Source organism: Anopheles funestus, chromosome 2RL (genome assembly GCF_943734845.2).
Source record: "Anopheles funestus chromosome 2RL, idAnoFuneDA-416_04, whole genome shotgun sequence".
NCBI lineage: Eukaryota > Metazoa > Arthropoda > Insecta > Diptera > Culicidae > Anopheles > Anopheles funestus.
In genome coordinates, this window is record NC_064598.1 from 97,501,735 (window position 1) to 97,520,804 (window position 19,070).

General features: G+C 44.6%; 3 protein-coding genes across 5 annotated transcripts; 2 read left to right on the plus strand and 1 right to left on the minus strand.

Annotated features, from left to right (window-relative positions):
• The first annotated feature begins 38 nt into the window (after positions 1-38).
• On the plus strand, positions 39-5,931 carry LOC125763364 (protein brunelleschi). The gene is made up of 5 exons (XM_049426440.1): positions 39-872; positions 948-3,927; positions 3,992-4,476; positions 4,557-4,764; positions 4,837-5,931. The coding sequence occupies exons 1-5, from the start codon at positions 680-682 to the stop codon at positions 5,087-5,089; spliced, it is 4,119 nt and encodes a 1,372-aa protein (XP_049282397.1). The 5' UTR covers positions 39-679; the 3' UTR covers positions 5,090-5,931.
• A 39-nt stretch (positions 5,932-5,970) lies between these two features.
• Positions 5,971-9,688, minus strand: LOC125763449 (V-type proton ATPase subunit H). Of its 2 annotated transcripts, XM_049426663.1 has the most exons (8): positions 9,516-9,688; positions 9,149-9,230; positions 8,673-9,078; positions 7,957-8,184; positions 7,549-7,683; positions 6,916-7,478; positions 6,711-6,824; positions 5,971-6,645 (listed from the first exon to the last, which is right to left on the minus strand). In XM_049426663.1, exons 1-8 carry the CDS (start codon positions 9,562-9,564, stop codon positions 6,567-6,569), a joined length of 1,656 nt encoding a protein of 551 aa, XP_049282620.1. In that variant the 5' UTR covers positions 9,565-9,688; the 3' UTR covers positions 5,971-6,566. The 2 variants fall into 2 exon arrangements, with proteins under 2 accessions (XP_049282620.1, XP_049282621.1); XM_049426664.1 differs by lacking the exon at positions 7,957-8,184.
• Positions 9,689-9,826: 138 nt separating this feature from the next.
• LOC125763554 (tRNA-splicing endonuclease subunit Sen2) lies at positions 9,827-11,433 on the plus strand. Of its 2 annotated transcripts, none has more exons than XM_049426845.1 (3): positions 9,827-10,709; positions 10,782-11,079; positions 11,142-11,433. In XM_049426845.1, exons 1-2 carry the CDS (start codon positions 10,148-10,150, stop codon positions 11,069-11,071), a joined length of 852 nt encoding a protein of 283 aa, XP_049282802.1. In that variant the 5' UTR covers positions 9,827-10,147; the 3' UTR covers positions 11,072-11,079; positions 11,142-11,433. The 2 variants fall into 2 exon arrangements, with proteins under 2 accessions (XP_049282802.1, XP_049282803.1); XM_049426846.1 differs by having other exon boundaries at positions 11,147-11,433.
• Positions 11,434-19,070: the final 7,637 nt, after the last annotated feature.

The window sequence follows — 19,070 nt, forward strand, 5'->3', positions numbered from 1 at the left end:
TGTGTCGGTCTTTTCCCTCCGTTTCGAAAGACGTTTAGCTGAGGCAGTCGAGTTCTTCGTTCGATTTTAATTTTATTTGTATCGCTGCTCAGTTTGTTGAAGGAAATGCAAAAAAGACTTGAAATAGAGCTGTACAACTACTTTGGCACATAAAAACTATATTATGATAAAGATAAGATCCTTGATTGGAAATGAAATTGAAATAATGCGAGCCCAAATATCGACTATGTCGACCCAGCTGGCACTGTCAACGTCAGCTGTCAACAAACTGTGTTAACGTTATCAAAACATCTCGTCACTTTCCAACTTCTCCGATTAAATTAATTGGATGCGTGTATAATTATAGGTGAAATCCGTGCTGGCAATCGAAAACGATGTACTTCCGCTTTGGCTCGGCAAAGCGGTCCGGGTAGTGCGTGTGATAATGGCTGTCTGTACCGAAGAAATTATGACCTGGGTGGCTGTAGTTATCGGTGGAAAGATGATGTGTCCCAAATGCTAGGAAGGGAAATCGCAAGTGCATCCACTACTGTGGCATCCGAAGCGGTTGGCATTTGGGGGAGTATTGCTTTTTTGTCTGTTTAGCGGACTGCGGCACAGGAGACAAAAGGGTGTAAATAGAAAAAAACGAAAACAAAAAAACGCTCAAACAAAGGTAGGACGAGTAAATGAGGATTAAATGAGATCCTCAGTAAGTTACATGTTATCGCAAGCAGCTGGAGATCCGATTATGGCGCATCCAGATTATGAGCAGCACCATTACCACCATGGTTGTTTGTTAATTCTGGTGCGAGGAATCGGTTCCTCTAAGCCACGGTCTTTGCAGCGCGTCTTTGAGCGAGTTCAGCGGGTGAACAATGTGAAAATACCTGGTAAGGACATACTGGAACCCCGACAAACTGTACTCAGAACTGCTACTGAACTGAATGTGTTGTTTCTACTTTCAGCCGATTCGACAGGCATCACCAGAGATATCTGGGTACGGTACATACGAGACCATCCGGTAGAAAACAATGATTGGGGTGACTTTCAAACGCATCGCCGGCTGCTGGGCCTGATCACGGTGGGTAAGTTCGAGGCCCAGAGCGAGCTGAACGAGCTGTGTCGGGTACACGAGTCGCTGAAGGTGAAGTACACGCACACGCTATTCGATTCTCGCTGTTTGCTGTTCGGCCCGGGCACGGACGAGCTACAAAAGCTGAACGGTGGCGTTAGCGGAACGGACGGTGGTAAATCCACGATAGAAAAGTGCTTCCAAACGCCGAGCAACTTCAAGAGCCGCGCCTTCTTCTACCCCGAAAACGACCCTTGCAGTAACTTGGAAACAAAGATTTCGGAGTTCATTACCTCCATCTACTACATACTGGAGCTGAAGCGAATGGAAAAGACGCGCGAAAAGCTGGAGAAGGCACCGCTGTTGCTGGCGCCATTTGAAAAGAAAGATTTCGTCGGGCTGGACCTGGAGAGTAGAAACAACAAGAAGCGCTGCATCGGGCGCATGACGAAGCATCTCGGCGATCTAACGCTCCAGGCGGGTCTGGTCGCCGAGTCGCTAAACTTCTTTCACGCCGCCAGCGAAACTCTACGTGCCATAAGTGACTCGCTGTGGTTGGGCGCTGCCAACGAAGGGCTCTGTGCGGCTTCCGCTATACTGCTGTACCCGAACTTTCGCTACACAATGTCTATACAAAGAAACTCTAGTCTGCAGGAGAACTCTTCCTCTCCCCAGAAGTTCAATCTTGCCCGCAACCAGCTGTACACCGGCAGCTACAATGGCGACAGTTCCACGCTGAAGCATAAAAAATCCGACATGGTCATTAATCTAAGCGCCTCCGACACGACAACGATTCTGAACGCGGACAAAACGTCCGCCTCGTCCAATTCTTCGGCATCGTCGATCAGCTCGAGCTTGTCGTCCGGTTCGGCCGGCAGTGGAACGGCCAGCGGAAGTGGCTCCTCATCCGACTCAGGAACTTTAGTGAACAAGACGGCAAGTACCGGTGTGGCTCCAAAATTTCCCAGCAATATTTTGCAACCGGACGAAATCACGGTGCGTTATCGGGATGCCATCATAAACTATAGCAAGTACCGGAATGCCGGCATAATCGAAACCGAGGCGGCTCTGAAAGCGGCACGCATTTGTATCGAGCAGGGCAAGAATCTGGATGTGGCCATGTTTCTGCAGAACGTGCTGTACATCAATCTGAACATGACCGAGCAGCAGCGAGTACGCCGGTTCGAGGTACTGACGGATCTGTACCAGAAGATAGGTTACAATCGTAAGGCGGCATTCTGTCAGCGGTTAGCAGCCTGGCGTCATGTCGCTCAAAGCAACAGTAATCCCGACTGGGGTCAGAGCTATCGATTGATGTTGGAGAGTTTTTCCGGCCACAAACTTTCGCTGGAACCGAACGAGGTGCTTGAGAATAATATGGGATGGCCGGTGCTGCAGATTGATCTGCTGCAGCAGCTCGTTGGGACCGCTCGCCGGTTGGGTCAGTCGGCGCTGGCAACGCGTCACATGACATTTTTGCTGCAAACGATGTGGAAAAATTTATCCGCCCAGGAACAGCGTGAAATGGCACTTCAGCTACAAAATCTGAGCGCCCAGTGTGAGGGAGCGCCGGTTCCGTTGGTGCTAGAGAACGGTATCGTAATACCGCCCGCGAATCTGACCGATTTGCCTCACTGTGCTCAGCTGCAGGTAAAGGATCTAGCGCCGCATCTGAAGCCGAGCAAGATCGTCGTCAATAAGGTGGACAGTGGCCCGTTTCTGTTTACACCGATCCACTTCAGTTCGCTTGATCGGCGCGGCATCGAGAAGGATGATAGTAAAATCACGTTCAACTGGGTGCAGCACGATGTTTGCGAGGTGAGCTTGAACCTCATGAATCCGCTACCGTTTGAATTGCAGGTGACGGATATGCGGCTGCTCACGACCGGCGTTGTGTTTGAAGCCTTTCCACAAACCGTTACCCTGCAGCCCAATGTGTCGACGAACGTTTCCCTGCACGGTACCTCCATCGAGTGCGGTGAGCTTGAAATTCAGGGCTACAGCACGCACACGCTGGGTGTCAAATCGAACTGTCGACTGAAGCACATGTTGCATCGAAAGGAACGCCATTTGCCACCGTGCTACAAGGTGAAGGTAATACCGGCACTGCCGAAGCTGGAGACAAAAACGAGCCTTCCACAGACGGCTACATTTAGCGGTATGCCAAACGCGGACTTTGTCACTACATCGGCCAGCATCACGCTGTACAACGGTGAACGGGGCGAGTGTACGATCACGCTGAAGAACGCAAGCAACATTCCGATCGAGTACGTGGACGCTACGTTTCACTCCACGTTGGAGGCTTCATTGCAGAACCGAATATTTCAGCTAGCGACGGACGAGCTGCATCGGAAGCTGCCCATCCAACCGAACGAAAGTATCGACTTTAAGTTGGTTATCTTCGGGGAGGCAGACTTTCTCGGTGCGCTTACTGCTGGACCAGGACAGATAGCGGGTTACGCGCTGTCGAACCATCCGGATGGGATGAACAGTGCGGGTCCGCAAAGTTTAACCGTTTCGCATGGCGGTGGTGGTGGTGGTGGACCATTGCAGGGTGGGTTGCTTTCGGGTGGTGGTAGCGGCAATCCCAGCATACCGAGCCGCATAAGCTCACCGACAAACACGCATCGACGGAATGAGCTGCTGACGTCGAGTTTTCGCTCGTCCCACTCGGGACACTCATCGCTGGCCACGCTCAGCGTTGGCATATCGACCGGGCACGTACCGCGACAGCTGGACGCACAGCTGCGGTTCAAATACTCCGGCGGCGAAGGCCTGCAGGAAGGCTTCTGCAGACAGTGTGCAATCTCGTTTAATGTAGAGCTGCTCCCAAGTGCACAAATCACCAACTGGGACGTTTTGTCAGCGGAAATGTAAGCAAATTTTGTCGCCAAATTGTGGTAGAACAAGACTGATCTTTTTGCTTCTTTGTTACAGACCATCGCAATTTTATCTGGTGCTGGATGTTGTGAACCTAACAGCGCAAGAAATGTCACTCAACTATACCTCCAATAAAACAATACTCATCGAGGCTAAGGAAAGCTGTCGCGTACCGGTGCCGGTGCAGCGATGCCCGCTGGAACGCATTTTTGCCGCCGTAGCCGAACATCAGCAGCAGCACCAACATCACAATCACAGCCTGCACCACCACCATCACCATCAGCATCATCATCAGATTCACTCGATTGGTAGCGGTTCAGCGGACCATCACAATATGCCTAGCATTCTGAGCGGTGTAGCCGGTACGAGCACGAGCGAAAGTTCCGATCTAACCGAACGCGTCTGTTCCGAGCATATATCGGAAAATGTTAATCTTAAGTGGTGCCTACCTGCCATCGATTGCCACGGTATGGCTTCGTTGCGCGGCATTACACTATCACCGACGATGCTCGATTTGGTGACCGTCCCTCCGCTCGAATGGGGTAAGCTTGTGTGGGTGTAGTTTTAAAAACTGGAATTTACTATTTTAATCTTTGTTTCTGTCAAAACTTCCTTTTTGTAGAGGTCAAAGTGGACGATCAGGTGGTGGCACCACAATCGGAGGTAACGTGCGTTACAGGACAGTTTCTTAGCTTTAGCATTAGCATCTGCAATCTTTCGGCATCGGTACTGCATCAGGTGCAGCTGTCGGTGCAATTTTATCAAGATTATCAAAATGGTGTTCAAAACTATCGGCTAGAAACGCGCGTCACTATGTCCGGTCCTAATCAGTGAGTGTAACCGTGGGAAGTTGGTTTGCAGTAGAATATCATTCTCATTTTCCCCAAATTTTCCTTTTGTAGCATACTCATTCCATCTCTAAATAAGGACGAGAAAGCGTTCCACAAGTGCTCGGTTCTATTCTTCACTCCCGGTCGCTTTAAGGCCGATATTCAGTGCCGTTCGCTCAGTTCGACACTGCAAACCACAGCACCGCCACAACGGACGGACGAGTCCGGTGGGATGCCGATGCTACCGACACCGGGGCCGGATAGTGCGTCGCACGTATGGCGGTTTATTCCTCCGATCGAAATAACCGTCCTGGATCAACAGTAGGGAGCGGCACCGATGATCGGCCGGTGCGATCTGTACGAGAACAATAATTTGGAAAATTACACAGGATATACGCATGCCCCCATATTACTCCCCTGAGGCATTCGTGCATATTGATTGTTGTTGGCAAAAGCATAACTAATAACACGGCTTAAATAAGTACTACATTCTGTACCTTTTTCGAATGCAGAGGCGGCTTGTAGGAATGTTATTGTGCGTGAAGAAAGTGTAGAGAGCATATACAGCATATAGCGTTTACATTACTCTTGGTATTATTGATACTGCAAAACACAAACAAAAATGCTGTCGAGGTCGGCTCACTGGGTGTCGATGTTTAGTAATATGTATTGTTCGTATATGTGCAGAATTTAAATTAACTGGAAGCAATATGAATAGGAAATTATCTCGAAACAAGCATATTATTACGCGCTATGACGAATGGGTGGTGACTGGGAAAACCTCAATCAGTCGTGTTTAGGCTTCGACGAAGCTATCGATCGATCGGTAACACTTTATCCCCATTAGACGGTCTTGGACCAGTCGGCTAAGAGGATTACTGTATTTATAGGGAGGTATGGATGATATTATGGGAATCCAAGCAAAACAATGGTGAGTCGGGAAAAACGAATTGACAGTGAAAACTCTTCCTCCCATCTTATGGCGAAGGACATAGAAATAAAACACACAAGAAGCAAACGGCAAATTAGTTATACTCGTTAAGGACGAAGCAGTACGGTATATCGGTTAGATTACGTTATATTATACCTATGTTTTCTTTTTTGCTCGAGGAAAATGTGAATGTTATTTATGAACAATTGAATAAATGCGAGAAAATGATTATCAAACGATTTCTTTTTCAAACGAACTGAAGGAGAATGGACAAATTCCTTATATATTGATTTAATTGTGTGCTTTATTTATGTTCGGTACTTTCGATTACGAATACAATCTATCGTTTGCGCCTTCCGTGTGGCACTTGTTCTCTCTCTCTATGTATGTTGCATTTGAAGTGATAACATTCTCTTACAGCTAATTAAACCACCGGTGAAGCGTTTGCTGTTATCCTCACCAGGAGAAACAAAAACAAAACATAACATTTTGAATTAATAATACATTAAGCGGGGCGATGTTTGGCGCTACGGGACGGTACAGAAAAACAGCTTCTTTTGCGTACCAGCGAATCTTGGCCCGTGCGCTCTTTTATCGATAGCAAACGGGATGAAGGGGGTTTGCTTAAGGGAGCTTTACTCGCGCCAGAAGGGGGAGTTTTTTTTTATGTACACAAACACACGAACGCAGCCTGAGGCTCTGGGGTGATCGTCACGTTACAAATACATTCTTCTTTTGTCTCGCATTTTCTAAAACATTCTAAAATTCTTTGTCCACGGTATGGAATGCATTTTCTTCTTCTTGTTGCCTAATACGGTGCCCGATCGATCGTTATTGATGACATGTGTTACGAGGCATTTGGAGTTGATGTTTAAGCTTTTCCACTGATCGGTGCACTGCCCTGGGGAGCCTTTTCATTCTCCTTCTCCAGCTGCTTGCCAAGATACTCCCTGCAGGAAAGATGGACGAGATGCATTAGTACCGCACATTAAACTTAATACCTACGACAGCTTACCAGTTGTGCACCATCAGCTTCTGGACGGCCAACAACGCTTCGTAACGAACGTTCGGGTCTTCGTGGGCGAGCAATTGCATTACCAGCTGTTTACCTCCCAGCTGCTCAATAACGCTGTTAGAGAGAGAGAGAGAGAGAGAGAGAAATAAGTTAACATTAATTAGCGCGCTTGATGATAACATTGTACAGGGTGTGATATACTTACTGTTTGCCTCTCGGGTAGTGACGCACGTACTCTCCAATGTCGTAACTAGCCACCGACAGCACCAACGGATCCTTCGACGTTTCCAGCAGATGGACCAGAATGCGCAACAGCTCGTACTGCTTCTCGTTTAGACGCTGAGCATTTTCACGCCAGAATTTAGCCGACTTGTGCACCGGAGACCATTCGAGACGGGCACTCTTCACCTCCGTTGCGTACTCATCGAACGAGCTCAGATCCTGCACCGAGTTCTGCAGCTTTTCAGTGAGGAACTCAACATCGCCGGTGATGTCTTCATCGTCGAAACGGCGCTGTTCCAGAATGGTCAGCTGCTTCATCACCTTACACTGTACCATGGCAATACAATGCTCCTTTGCTACCTGCGAGTCTTCCGGCTTCTCGATCAGGTTGCGGAACACGGCCAGTATAATACGGGTCACCTTTTCCTTCGCGCAGTCGCTTAGAATGTCGGCCAGAATGGGGATTACGTTAAATTTGTTCATCTTTTCCGCCAGCAACGGATTGAACGTCAACACCCACAGGCAGAACACCAGCTGATACTGAACCTGGAGAGGAAAATGCCACAAATCGTGATATTAGAAAGCAAAGTGAGAATTGAAAAACAGATTAAATTACCTGGAAGTTCACCCTGGACGAAAGGATGCTGATGAGCGTACTGATGCCATCGACGGTGACGAAAGCGAAACGGTACTCATCGACGCGCAGCATCATTTGCAGACAGCGACCCACCGATTGGATGTATTCGTTGTTCTTGAAACAAACCGAAGAAGGTCAATTAGAACAGTTAGCACAGGGAACGGATTACCGATTGCGACAAAGATGAGCTGAAGATGGTACACACATATGACGGCTCACAGTGGTGAATAAGGGGTTTAGTAAGGCATGAGTTTCCAGAGTTTTAAACGTTAACATTGTGCCTAGTACTAGTGAATGTGTCTGTTTCGACGCTACGCCAATGCAGGGTTTACGAGTTGGTGGAGTCATGAGGACTGTGCATGTTGCATGTTTCATCGTATCGACTACCGTTAGCGTCACGTGTAGATCTTCCTTCGAAGAACCTCTCTGCGGATCGTCGATCGCGCTCGATATTTCACGGTACCGCTCCGCGATCTGATGATGGTGGCTGTTCGGGTGGTGCGTCTCGCCATGATGCGGCTGGTGCCCATGCCCATGGTGGCCATGGTGCGAGGCAGCAGCTTCTGCCAGTCGTTTCTTTTCCGCCTCCTCCATTTCATGCAACAATTTTTGAGCCTTCATCAATTTGTGTTTCCCGCGGATAGTGGATTACAGTTTCAATAGATTGTAAAATAATAGCATCAATATCAGGGACTTCTGTACAACGGTGTTTTTGTTTTTTTTTAATTCATCCAAGCAACCACACGAACACGAACACGTCTATTTTGACCAATCACATTCACAAGCTGCTGGCCCACACAGGATGGTTAGAGAGCGAAAACGCAAGTCAAAACGATAGACGCTTGGAAGGCGCATGGTTAGTGCTGGCACATATAGTGAACACACCTCCGTACTAATCGAAGAGTGCTATATACAAGCGTCAGTTCACCGGTCCAAGTTTTAGTAGAGCAAAAAGATTAGATTATACATACTTCACTCGAAACACGCGCAATTCTTCACACACACACACCGATCAATATCTGTTAGTAAGTATGTCTAGTAGCTCATGCCAAACGGTAACGGTAAACACTATGCTTCGCATCGGACAGCGTACAGATACTTACAGCAACGGTCAGCTGATCCTTTAGCCATTGCAGATAGAAGTGCAGATCGGACTTGGGCATCTGCTCCTGGCCCCAGCAGGCAAGCTTGCCAACGACCCGCGATGCCATGTTGACGATAAAGCCATCCTGGCGGTTGAGCAGATTCAGGAATGGAGCCCATACGCTCTCCTTCTTCTTGTTGGCATAATCGTGAAAGATCTGCACACGTGAACGGTCCTCCTGCAGCAGATCGTCAATCAGCACCAGTATGTACTGGATCGTTTGATCCTTCGACACGTGCGACAGCATGTTGAGCAGTGTTTTAGCACACTGCGACGCATTCTCTTGCAGATATTGAGCCTGTGCCTTCTTATCCTTGTCCAGCGAGCTGACGCAAGCATAATCTTCTTGCGAAATCATCTGCGACCTAAGCAGAAGAATAACCAAGGGGTAATTATTACTGTGGTCGATGATTTGTTCAGTGAGCGAATCCTTACTGCATGTAGGAGTACCAATTCGGCTTGGTTTGGCGGATGTCCCCGGCCTGCTGCTGCAAGACGCTGGTTGCAGCAATCATATCTAAAGAAAAAGAAATATCATCACGTGATGAAAATTAAATCGGCTTAGGTAATAATTGTAGAACTGGTAACCGGATGGCCGGGAAACTGCGATTGTTTCCAAAAGGAATTGCTACATGGACATACATGTGGGAAATGTTTCACTTTAAACATATAAACTAATGCGTAACAAAGGATACAACATCGAGTATTGATTAGAGCTACCAGGGCTATGGGTTGGTGGCGGTGGTTGGTAATGTACGTAGCAGGATTTGGCAAAACAACATCGGGGGAATTGGTTACTTACCGATTTTGTCGTCTGGCAGTGACGACATGATGTCCTGAACGTCGGTCATGTTGGTGGTAGAAAAATCGGGCAGCAGATCTTCGAACTAGTATGACTTCGGAACAGAGACCGTGGAACACTTTACTTTTCCGTACAGATGAAAAGTACGAAGAAAAATATTTGTGATCATATGACCTAAAGTGTAGTTAGATCAGGCTGGAGCATTTCTCACATCTTGACAATTTAGATTTAGATGTACGAAACTGACAGAATATCGAAGTGAATGTTTATTATTGCAAGGAACGTATATAATTTTAGTGGTTTTATAAACAAATTACTCTCTATTTGGTAAATCGTAATATTCAAATAATGTTCTGGAAAAGTAAAATGTATTTATTTAACTCACCTGTTCTGTGACTGTCAGTCAGATTATCAGTGCTGTATAATGATTGCACCTCTTACATAAATTTAGATACAAAAACACTTCATTTGATGGAAACGCTTCAATTGAATCGTCAGCCCGAAACGCTTCAAAAGTAAACAAACATTCATTTGTAAACAATTCAGAACATTGAAACAGCATTTGAGTAAATCGTGTCTTTTTAATAAAAAACGGTGAATAATTGGTAGTAAGACATTTAAAACATGCACTGATGGCTACCAAAGGAAGTTTGTTTGCGCATAATCTAAGGGCGAAAAAGAAAACCCAACCCGAACTGGCACAAACTCTACCTTTGCCTGTTCACGATAAAGTTGGTGTTGAATCTTTGAGGATTGAAGCCGTTTTTACGGGGTTTTCTATCGATGTTACGCATTCCGATTCTATTCGTGTGTTATGCTTAAATGGAGGATTCGGTCAAGGCATGCTGTCTCGGGCGTTTCCGGCTTGTGTTACAAATTCGCGGGAGCAGGTTCGCAAACGCAAACGAAACACAGCAACATCGGCAAATATGACAAATATGGTACCGAATTCAAGCATTCAAGAGAATGAGAATGAACCTCTGTGCTTGTTTTTGGAGGAAGCCTTCTTTTTAATGCATACACTGAACATTTTGAATTTAAAAGACTTGTTCGATAAGCATATCGACACACTAGAAGCATTTGAAAGGTTCCGCAAAATAAAGACAAATTTCCTAGCGTGTTATTGTGCATATTTGTATCTTAAGTCAAAGAATTGGGTCGTTAAGAGTGGAATTAAGTTTGGTGGAGATTTCGGTACAGTATTATAGGAATACAATTACGAATAATTCATCGAATTATAATAGCTTATTTTCCCTTTTATTGCAGTGATTTACGTGAAAGGACCACAGTTTTATCATGCATCGTACATCGTACTGGTTCAGGAGATGCATGAAGGGAAACTGATCGATTCACACACTGTCGAAGGTTTGGATTTTCAAGGTTTTAATCGGATTGCGGAAACTACAGCAAAGGATGTGCTATTTTTGGAAGTACATTACCCCGCAACGCTTGACCTGTCCGATAATGCTGCCTGTTTGGAAAGCTTAAACGATGTACGTGTTGCTGAACTGTTCACAAAGCACCACAATTATTTGGCAGCACGAAATCAAATATGATTAGAAAAGTAAGTAGCACCTACCCCACAAAGTAGCTCAATTTTCCAAAAATAATTTTGCGATTTTTAAGCCCAGTGGCGATGTTTCAAAACAACGGACCATCAAGAAAGCTCGTCGCCGGATGCTGCTGACTCCTGTGATACAAACAACGGATGCTGCTGACAGTACCGCAGATTTGTCCGTTTTGTTTTCTTGTGTGTTTGGCGCTGGAAAATCTTGTCATAATTTATAATTTTAGAATGTTTTTTTTTTATTTTTTTCTTATTTTTTATTCTTTTATTTATTTAAAGTATCATTTGAGTGAAAAGAAACATATTTCAACCAAATGGCATTAAAATAAATAATTTTATAAAATTTTGCAAAATTACTCAAAGAAAATAAGGCTATAGCCTTAGGAAATTTTCAAATTTTTAGATATTTTTTATTTATTTTATTTTTTTATGTTTTTTTTTACTTAAAGCATTATTTGAGTGAAAAGAAACTTATTTCCACCAATTGGTATAGCCGTAGATCGGCTAGAAATCGGTGAAACCCCTCGATTTCCCCCTCTAAGGGGCTGGTGAGGGTTGGAAGAAAGTCGGGGAGGTGTTTTACATGCTCCTCTCGGCGAGACGCATCGATTGAGGGGTCACACGATGGTATTTGGCCGGAAAATGTGGTACCCCCAAAAACGCTTTTCCGGCTGGTGTGCCCTGGGGGTGTGGAAATCGGTGCGGGTAAGAGTGGAACTAGGTGGAAGACCTCCACCCGCGCATTTCCGCCGAACACCCCGAAGCCGTAGCTCGGCTAGAAATCGGTGAAAACACGGAAAAACCGATTTCCGCTGCAGTTTTCCCACTCTGGTGGGCGTGAGGGGGGGTGGTAAGTGGTCGGGAAATTGTTTTCCACGCTCCTCTCGGCGAGACGCATCGATTGAGGGGTCACACGATGGTATTTGGCCAGAAAATGTGGTACCCCCAAAAACGCTTTTCCGGCTGGTGTGCCCTGGGGGTGTGGAAATCGATGCGGGTGGGGGTGGAACTAGGTGGAGGACCTCCACCCGCGCATTTCCGCCGAACACCCCAAAGCCGTAGCTCGGCTATAAATCGGTGAAAACACGGAAAAACCGATTTCCGCTGCAGTTTTCCCCCTCTGGTGGGCGTGAGGGGGGTGGTGGGTGGTCGGAAAATTGTTTTCCACACTCCTCTCGGCGAGACGCATCGATTGAGGGGTCACACGATGGTATTTGGCCGGAAAATGTGGTACCCCCAAAAACGCTTTTCCGGCTGGTGTGCCCTGGGGGTGTGGAAATCGGTGCGGGTAAGAGTGGAACTAGGTGGAAGACCTCCACCCGCGCATTTCCGCCGAACACCCCAAAGCCATAGCTCGGCTAGAAATCGGTGAAAACACGGAAAAACCGATTTCCGCTGCAGTTTTCCCCCTCTGGTGGGCGTGAGGGGGGTGCTGGGTGGTCGGAAAATTGTTTTCCATGCTCCTCTCGGCGAGACGCATCGATTGAGGGGTCACACGATGGTATTTGGCCGGAAAATGTGGTACCCCCAAAAACGCTTTTCCGGCTGGTGTGCCCTGGGGGTGTGGAAATCGATGCGGGTGGGGGTGGAACTAGGTGGAGGACCTCCACCCGCGCATTTCCGCCGAACACCCCGAAGCCGTAGCTCGGCTAGAAATCGGTGAAAACACGGAAAAACCGATTTCCGCTGCAGTTTTCCCCCTCTGGTGGGCGTGAGGGGGGTGGTGGGTGGTCGGGAAATTGTTTTCCACGCTCCTCTCGGCGAGACGCATCGATTGAGGGGTCACACGATGGTATTTGGCCGGAAAATGTGGTACCCCCAAAAACGCTTTTCCGGCTGGTGTGCCCTGGGGGTGTGGAAATCGATGCGGGTGGGGGTGGAACTAGGTGGAGGACCTCCACCCGCGCATTTCCGCCGAACACCCCGAAGCCGTAGCTCGGCTAGAAATCGGTGAAAACACGGAAAAACCGATTTCCGCTGCAGTTTTCCCACTCTGGTGGGCGGGTGAGGGGTGGTAGAAGGTCGGGAAGGTGTTTTCCACGATCCTCCCGGCGAGACGCGTCGATTGAGGGGTCACACGATAGTGTTTGGTCGGTCATTCGCCAGCTGGTTCCAAACGATTATCACGAAAACGAACGTTTTTCTGAATTTTGGTACCAGGAGAACATACCAGGCAAGAGGTAACACTAATCCTGGTGCGCAAACGTTTGCATACCTTTCGGCTGATTATTTAAAATAAAAATGCATCGCTGATTGCATACATTTAGGCGCAAAACGAGCTGTGCTATAAAAGTTAATGTCTGACTAATAGATGGCGGTAAAAGCATTACAGAGAAAAGTTTCAAAAATTGACTAATAGATGGCGCTCTTTAGTCGACATCTCGTTTTGCGCCTAAATGTATGCAATTAGCGATGCATTTTTATTTTAAATATTCAGCCGAAAGGTATGCAATCGCTTGCGCACCAGGATTAGTGTTACCTCTTGCCTGGTATGTTCTCCTGGTACCAAAATTCAGAAAAACGTTCGTTTTCGTAATAATCGTTTGGAACCAGCTGGCGAATGACCGACCAAACACTATCGTGTGACCCCTCAATCGATGCGTCTCGCCGAGAGGAGCGTGGAAAACAATTTCCTGACCACCCACCACCCCTCACCCGCCCACCAGAGTGAGAAAACTGCAGCGGAAATCGGTTTTTCCGTGTTTTCACCGATTTCTAGCCGAGCTACGGCTTCGGGGTGTTCGGCGGAAATGCGCGGGTGGAGGTCCTCCACCTAGTTCCACTCCCACCCGCATCGATTTCCACACCCCCAGGGCACACCAGCCGGAAAAGCGTTTTTGGGGGTACCACATTTTCTGGCCAAATACCATCGTGTGACCCCTCAATCGATGCGTCTCGCCGAGAGGAGCGTGGAAAACAATTTCCCGACCACTTACCACCCCCCTCACGCCCACCAGAGGGGGAAAACTGCAGCGGAAATCGGTTTTTCCGTGTTTTCACCGATTTCTAGCCGAGCTACGGCTTCGGGGTGTTCGGCGGAAATGCGCGGGTGGAGGTCCTCCACCTAGTTCCACTCTTACCCGCACCGATTTCCACACCCCCAGGGCACACCAGCCGGAAAAGCGTTTTTGCGGGTACCACATTTTCTGGCCAAATACCATCGTGTGACCCCTCAATCGATGCGTCTCGCCGAGAGGAGCGTGGAAAACAATTTTCCGACCACCCACCACCCCCCTCACGCCCACCAGAGGGGGAAAACTGCAGCGGAAATCGGTTTTTCCGTGTTTTCACCGATTTCTAGCCGAGCTACGGCTTTGGGGTGTTCGGCGGAAATGCGCGGGTGGAGGTCCTCCACCTAGTTCCACTCCCACCCGCATCGATTTCCACACCCCCAGGGCACACCAGCCGGAAAAGCGTTTTTGGGGGTACCACATTTTCTGGCCAAATACCATCGTGTGACCCCTCAATCGATGCGTCTCGCCGAGAGGAGCGTGGAAAACAATTTCCCGACCACTTACCACCCCCCTCACGCCCACCAGAGGGGGAAAACTGCAGCGGAAATCGGTTTTTCCGTGTTTTCACCGATTTATAGCCGAGCTACGGCTTTGGGGTGTTCGGCGGAAATGCGTCCACTCTTACCCGCACCGATTTCCACACCCTCAGGGCACACCAGCCGGAAAAGCGTTTTTGGGGGTACCACATTTTCCGGCCAAATACCATCGTGTGACCCCTCAATCGATGCGTCTCGCCGAGAGGAGCGTGGAAAACAATTTCCCGACCACCCACCACCCCCCTCACGCCCATCAGAGGGGGAAAACTGCAGTGGAAATCGGGTTTTCCGTGTTTTCACCGATTTCTAGCCGAGCTACGGCTTCGGGGTGTTCGGCGGAAATGCGCGGGTGGAAGTCCTCCACCTAGTTCCACTATCACCGGTCATTTTACTCACTCATGAGTGTAAACATGTTGTAGTGGTGAGTCGAGTTGCAAAAAGAATAAATACGTGAGTTGAAACAAAAATGAGTTGAAACGAAACGTTTGATACACATGAGTTGAAACGGAATACATGTGTACAATAAACTAATAAAATGAATATACTGCTCGCTCTGCTTACCTAACAAACCTGTATAAGCGAACAAGCGGGCTAGTCTGATCGGCAAGGACATGAAACGAAATCCGCCTCTGCCTAGGAGATTGGCAAGTTTATAGCATTTTTTTATTACTTTTTATTCTATTTTGTATTTAAAGCATTATTCGAGTGAAAAGATACTTATTGCAACCAATTGGCATTAAAATAAATCAATTTAATTTTTTTTGCAAAATTTCCCAAAAAAAACGTAAGGGGTAAGCCTTATGAAATTTTCGAGTTGAAATTTTTTTTCTGATTTTTTATTATGTTTTTAGTTTAAAGCATTATTTGAGTGAAAAGAAACACATTGCAACAAGTTTGCATGAAAATATTTCACATTTTTAAATTTTGCTAGATTGCTCAAAAATGAGGAAAATTTTGCATTTTCTCAAACAGGGTAAGGAACTTGGTTCCTCGAATAACTTCCGGCACGGACACCTGAGAGCATGGCTGTCCAAGAAGAAAATGTAGCCATTGGTGTCATCTATCGACCACAGGTTAAAGATTGACAATCCGTTGGATACCGACCGAGTTGTAGGCAAAATTTTGTGCGAAAATGAGGAAAATTTTACATTTTCTCAAACAGGGTAAGGGAGCGCATGGCTGTCCAAGAAGAAAATGTAGCCATTGATGCCATCTATCGACCACAGGTTAAAGATTGGCAATCCGTTGGATACCGACCGAGTTATAGGCAAAACTTGGTGCAAAAATGAGCCTTAGAAAATTTTCAAATTTTTTGAATTTTTTGATTTTTTTATTATTTTTCACTCTTTTTTTTATTTAAAGCATTACTTGAGTGAAAAGAAACACATTGCAACCAATTGGCATTAAAATAAATCAATTTAATTTTTTTTGCAAAATTTCTCAAAAAAAACGTAAGGGGTAAGCCTTATGAAATTTTCGAGTTGAAAATTTTTAAAATTTTTTTTTCTGAATTTTTATTATGGATTTAGTTTAAAGCATTATTTGAGTGAAAAGAAACACATTGCAACAAATTTGCATGAAAATATATCACATTTATAAATTTTGCTAAATTGCTCAAAAATGAGGAAATTTTTACATTTTCTCAAACAGGGTAAGGAACTTTGTTCTTCGAATAACTTCTGGCACGGACACCTGAGAGCATGGCTGTCCAAGAAGAAAATGTAGCCATTGATGCCATCTATCGACCACAGGTCAAAGATTGGCAATCCGTTGGATACCGACCGAGTTATAGGCAAAAATTGGTGCAAAAATGAGGAAAATTTTACATTTTCTCAAACAGGGTAAGGAACTTTGTTCCTCGAATAACTTCTGGCACGAACACCTGAGAGCATGGCTGTCCAAGAAGAAAATGTAGCCATTGATGCCATCTATCGACCACAGGTTAAAGATTGGCAATCCGTTGGATACCGACCGAGTTATAGGCAAAACTTGGTGCAAAAATGAGCCTTAGTAAATTTTCATTTTTTTGAATTTTTTGATTTTTTTATTATTTTTCACTCTTTTTTTTATTTAAAGCATTACTTGAGTGAAAAGAAACACATTGCAACCAATCGGCATTAAAATAAATCAATTTCATTTTTTTTGCAAAATTTCTCAAAAAAATCGTAAGGGGTAAGCCTTATGAAATTTTCGAGTTGAAAATTTTTTAAAAAATTTTTTCTGATTTTGTATTATGTTTTTAGTTTAAAGCATTATTTGAGTGAAAAGAAACACATTCCAACAAATTTTCATGAAAATATATCACATTTACAAATTTTGCTAAATCGCTCAAAAATGAGGAAAATTTTACATTTTCTCAAACAGGGTAAGGAACTTTGTTCCTCGAATAACTTCTGGCACAGACATCTGAGAGCATGGCTGTCCAAGAAGAAAATGTAGCCATTGGTGCCATCTATCGACCACAGGTTAAAGATTGACAATCCGTTGGATACCGACCGAGTTATAGGCAAAACTTGGTGCAAAAATGAGGAAAATTTTACATTTTCTCAAACAGGGTAAGGAACTTTGTTCCTCGAATAACTTCTGGCACGGACACCTGAGAGCATGGCTGTCCAAGAAGAAAATGTAGCCATTGATGCCATCTATCGACCACAGGTTAAAGATTGGCAATCCGTTGGATACCGACCGAGTTATAGGCAAAACTTGGTGCAAAAATGAGCCTTAGTAAATTTTCATTTTTTTGAATTTTTTGATTTTTTTATTATTTTTCACTCTTTTTTTTATTTAAAGCATTACTTGAGTGAAAAGAAACACATTGCAACCAATTGGCATTAAAATAAATCAATTTAATTTTTTTTGCAAAATTTCTCAAAAAAAACGTAAGGGGTAAGCCTTATGAAATTTTCGAGTTGAAAATTTTTAAAATTTTTTTTTCTGAATTTTTATTATGGATTTAGTTTAAAGCATTATTTGAGTGAAAAGAAACACATTGCAACAAGTTTGCATGGAAATATATCTCATTTATAAATTTTGCTTAATTGCTCAAAAATGAGGAAATTTTTACATTTTCTCAAACAGGGTAAGGAACTTTGTTCTTCGAATAACTTCTGGCACGGACACCTGAGAGCATGGCTGTCCAAGAAGAAAATGTAGCCATTGATGCCATCTATCGACCACAGGTTAAAGATTGGCAATCCGTTGGATACCGACCGAGTTATAGGCAAAACTTGGTGCAAAAATGAGGAAAATTTTACATTTTCTCAAACAAGGTAAGGAACTTTGTTCCTCGAATAACTTCTGGCACGGACACCTGAGAGCATGGCTGTCCAAGAAGAAAATGTAGCCATTGATGCCATCTATCGACCACAGGTTAAAGATTGGCAATCCGTTGGATACCGACCGAGTTATAGGCAAAACTTGGTGCAAAAATGAGCCTTAGTAAATTTTCATTTTTTTGAATTTTTTGATTTTTTTATTATTTTTCACTCTTTTTTTTATTTAAAGCATTACTTGAGTGAAAAGAAACACATTGCAACCAATTGGCATTAAAATAAATCAATTTAATTTTTTTTGCAAAATTTCTCAAAAAAAACGTAAGGGGTAAGCCTTATGAAATTTTCGAGTTGAAAATTTTTAAAATTTTTTTTTCTGATTTTGTATTATGTTTTTAGTTTAAAGCATTATTTGAGTGAAAAGAAACACATTGCAACAAGTTTGCATGGAAATATATCTCATTTATAAATTTTGCTTAATTGCTCAAAAATGAGGAAAATTTTACATTTTCTCAAACAGGGTAAGGAACTTTGTTCCTCGAATAACTTCTGGCACGGACACCTGAGAGCATGGCTGTCCAAGAAGAAAATGTAGCCATTGATGCCATCTATCGACCACAGGTTAAAGATTGGCAATCCGTTGGATACCGACCGAGTTATAGGCAAAACTTGGTGCAAAAATGAGCCTTAGTAAATTTTCATTTTTTTGAATTTTTTGATTTTTTTATTATTTTTCACTCTTTTTTTTATTTAAAGCATTACTTGAGTGAAAAGAAACACATTGCAACCAACTGGCTTTAAAATAAATCAATTTCATTTTTTTTGCAAAATTTCTCAAAAAAAACGTAAGGGGTAAGCCTTATGAAATTTTCGAGTTGAAAATTTCTAAAATTTTTTTTCTGATTTTGTATTATGTTTTTAGTTCAAAGCATTATTTGAGTGAAAAGAAACACATTGCAACAAGTTTGCATGGAAATATATCTCATTAATAAATTTTTCTTAATTGCTCAAAAATGAGGAAAATTTTACATTTTCTCAAACAGGGTAAGGAACTTTGTTCCTCGAATAACTTCTGGCACGGACACCTGAGAGCATGGCTGTCCAAGAAGAAAATGTAGCCATTGATGCCATCTATCGACCACAGGTTAAAGATTGGCAATCCGTTG

Bases quoted from the DNA above. Each gene is read 5' to 3' on its own strand.
- LOC125763364 (XM_049426440.1), top strand. From the start codon at position 680: ATGAGATCCTCAGTAAGTTACATGTTATCGCAAGCAGCTGGAGATCCG. The intron at 873-947 runs GTAAGGACATAC...TTCTACTTTCAG, and splicing joins GAACAATGTGAAAATACCTG to CCGATTCGACAGGCATCACC. The intron at 4,477-4,556 runs GTAAGCTTGTGT...TCCTTTTTGTAG, and splicing joins CGTCCCTCCGCTCGAATGGG to AGGTCAAAGTGGACGATCAG.
- LOC125763449 (XM_049426663.1), bottom strand. From the start codon at position 9,564: ATGACCGACGTTCAGGACATCATGTCGTCACTGCCAGACGACAAAATC. The intron at 7,479-7,548 runs GTAATTTAATCT...TTTCCTCTCCAG, and splicing joins CGTCCAGGGTGAACTTCCAG to GTTCAGTATCAGCTGGTGTT. The intron at 6,646-6,710 runs GTAAGCTGTCGT...TCTTTCCTGCAG, and splicing joins AAGCTGATGGTGCACAACTG to GGAGTATCTTGGCAAGCAGC.
- LOC125763554 (XM_049426845.1), top strand. From the start codon at position 10,148: ATGGCTACCAAAGGAAGTTTGTTTGCGCATAATCTAAGGGCGAAAAAG. The intron at 10,710-10,781 runs GTACAGTATTAT...CTTTTATTGCAG, and splicing joins TAAGTTTGGTGGAGATTTCG to TGATTTACGTGAAAGGACCA.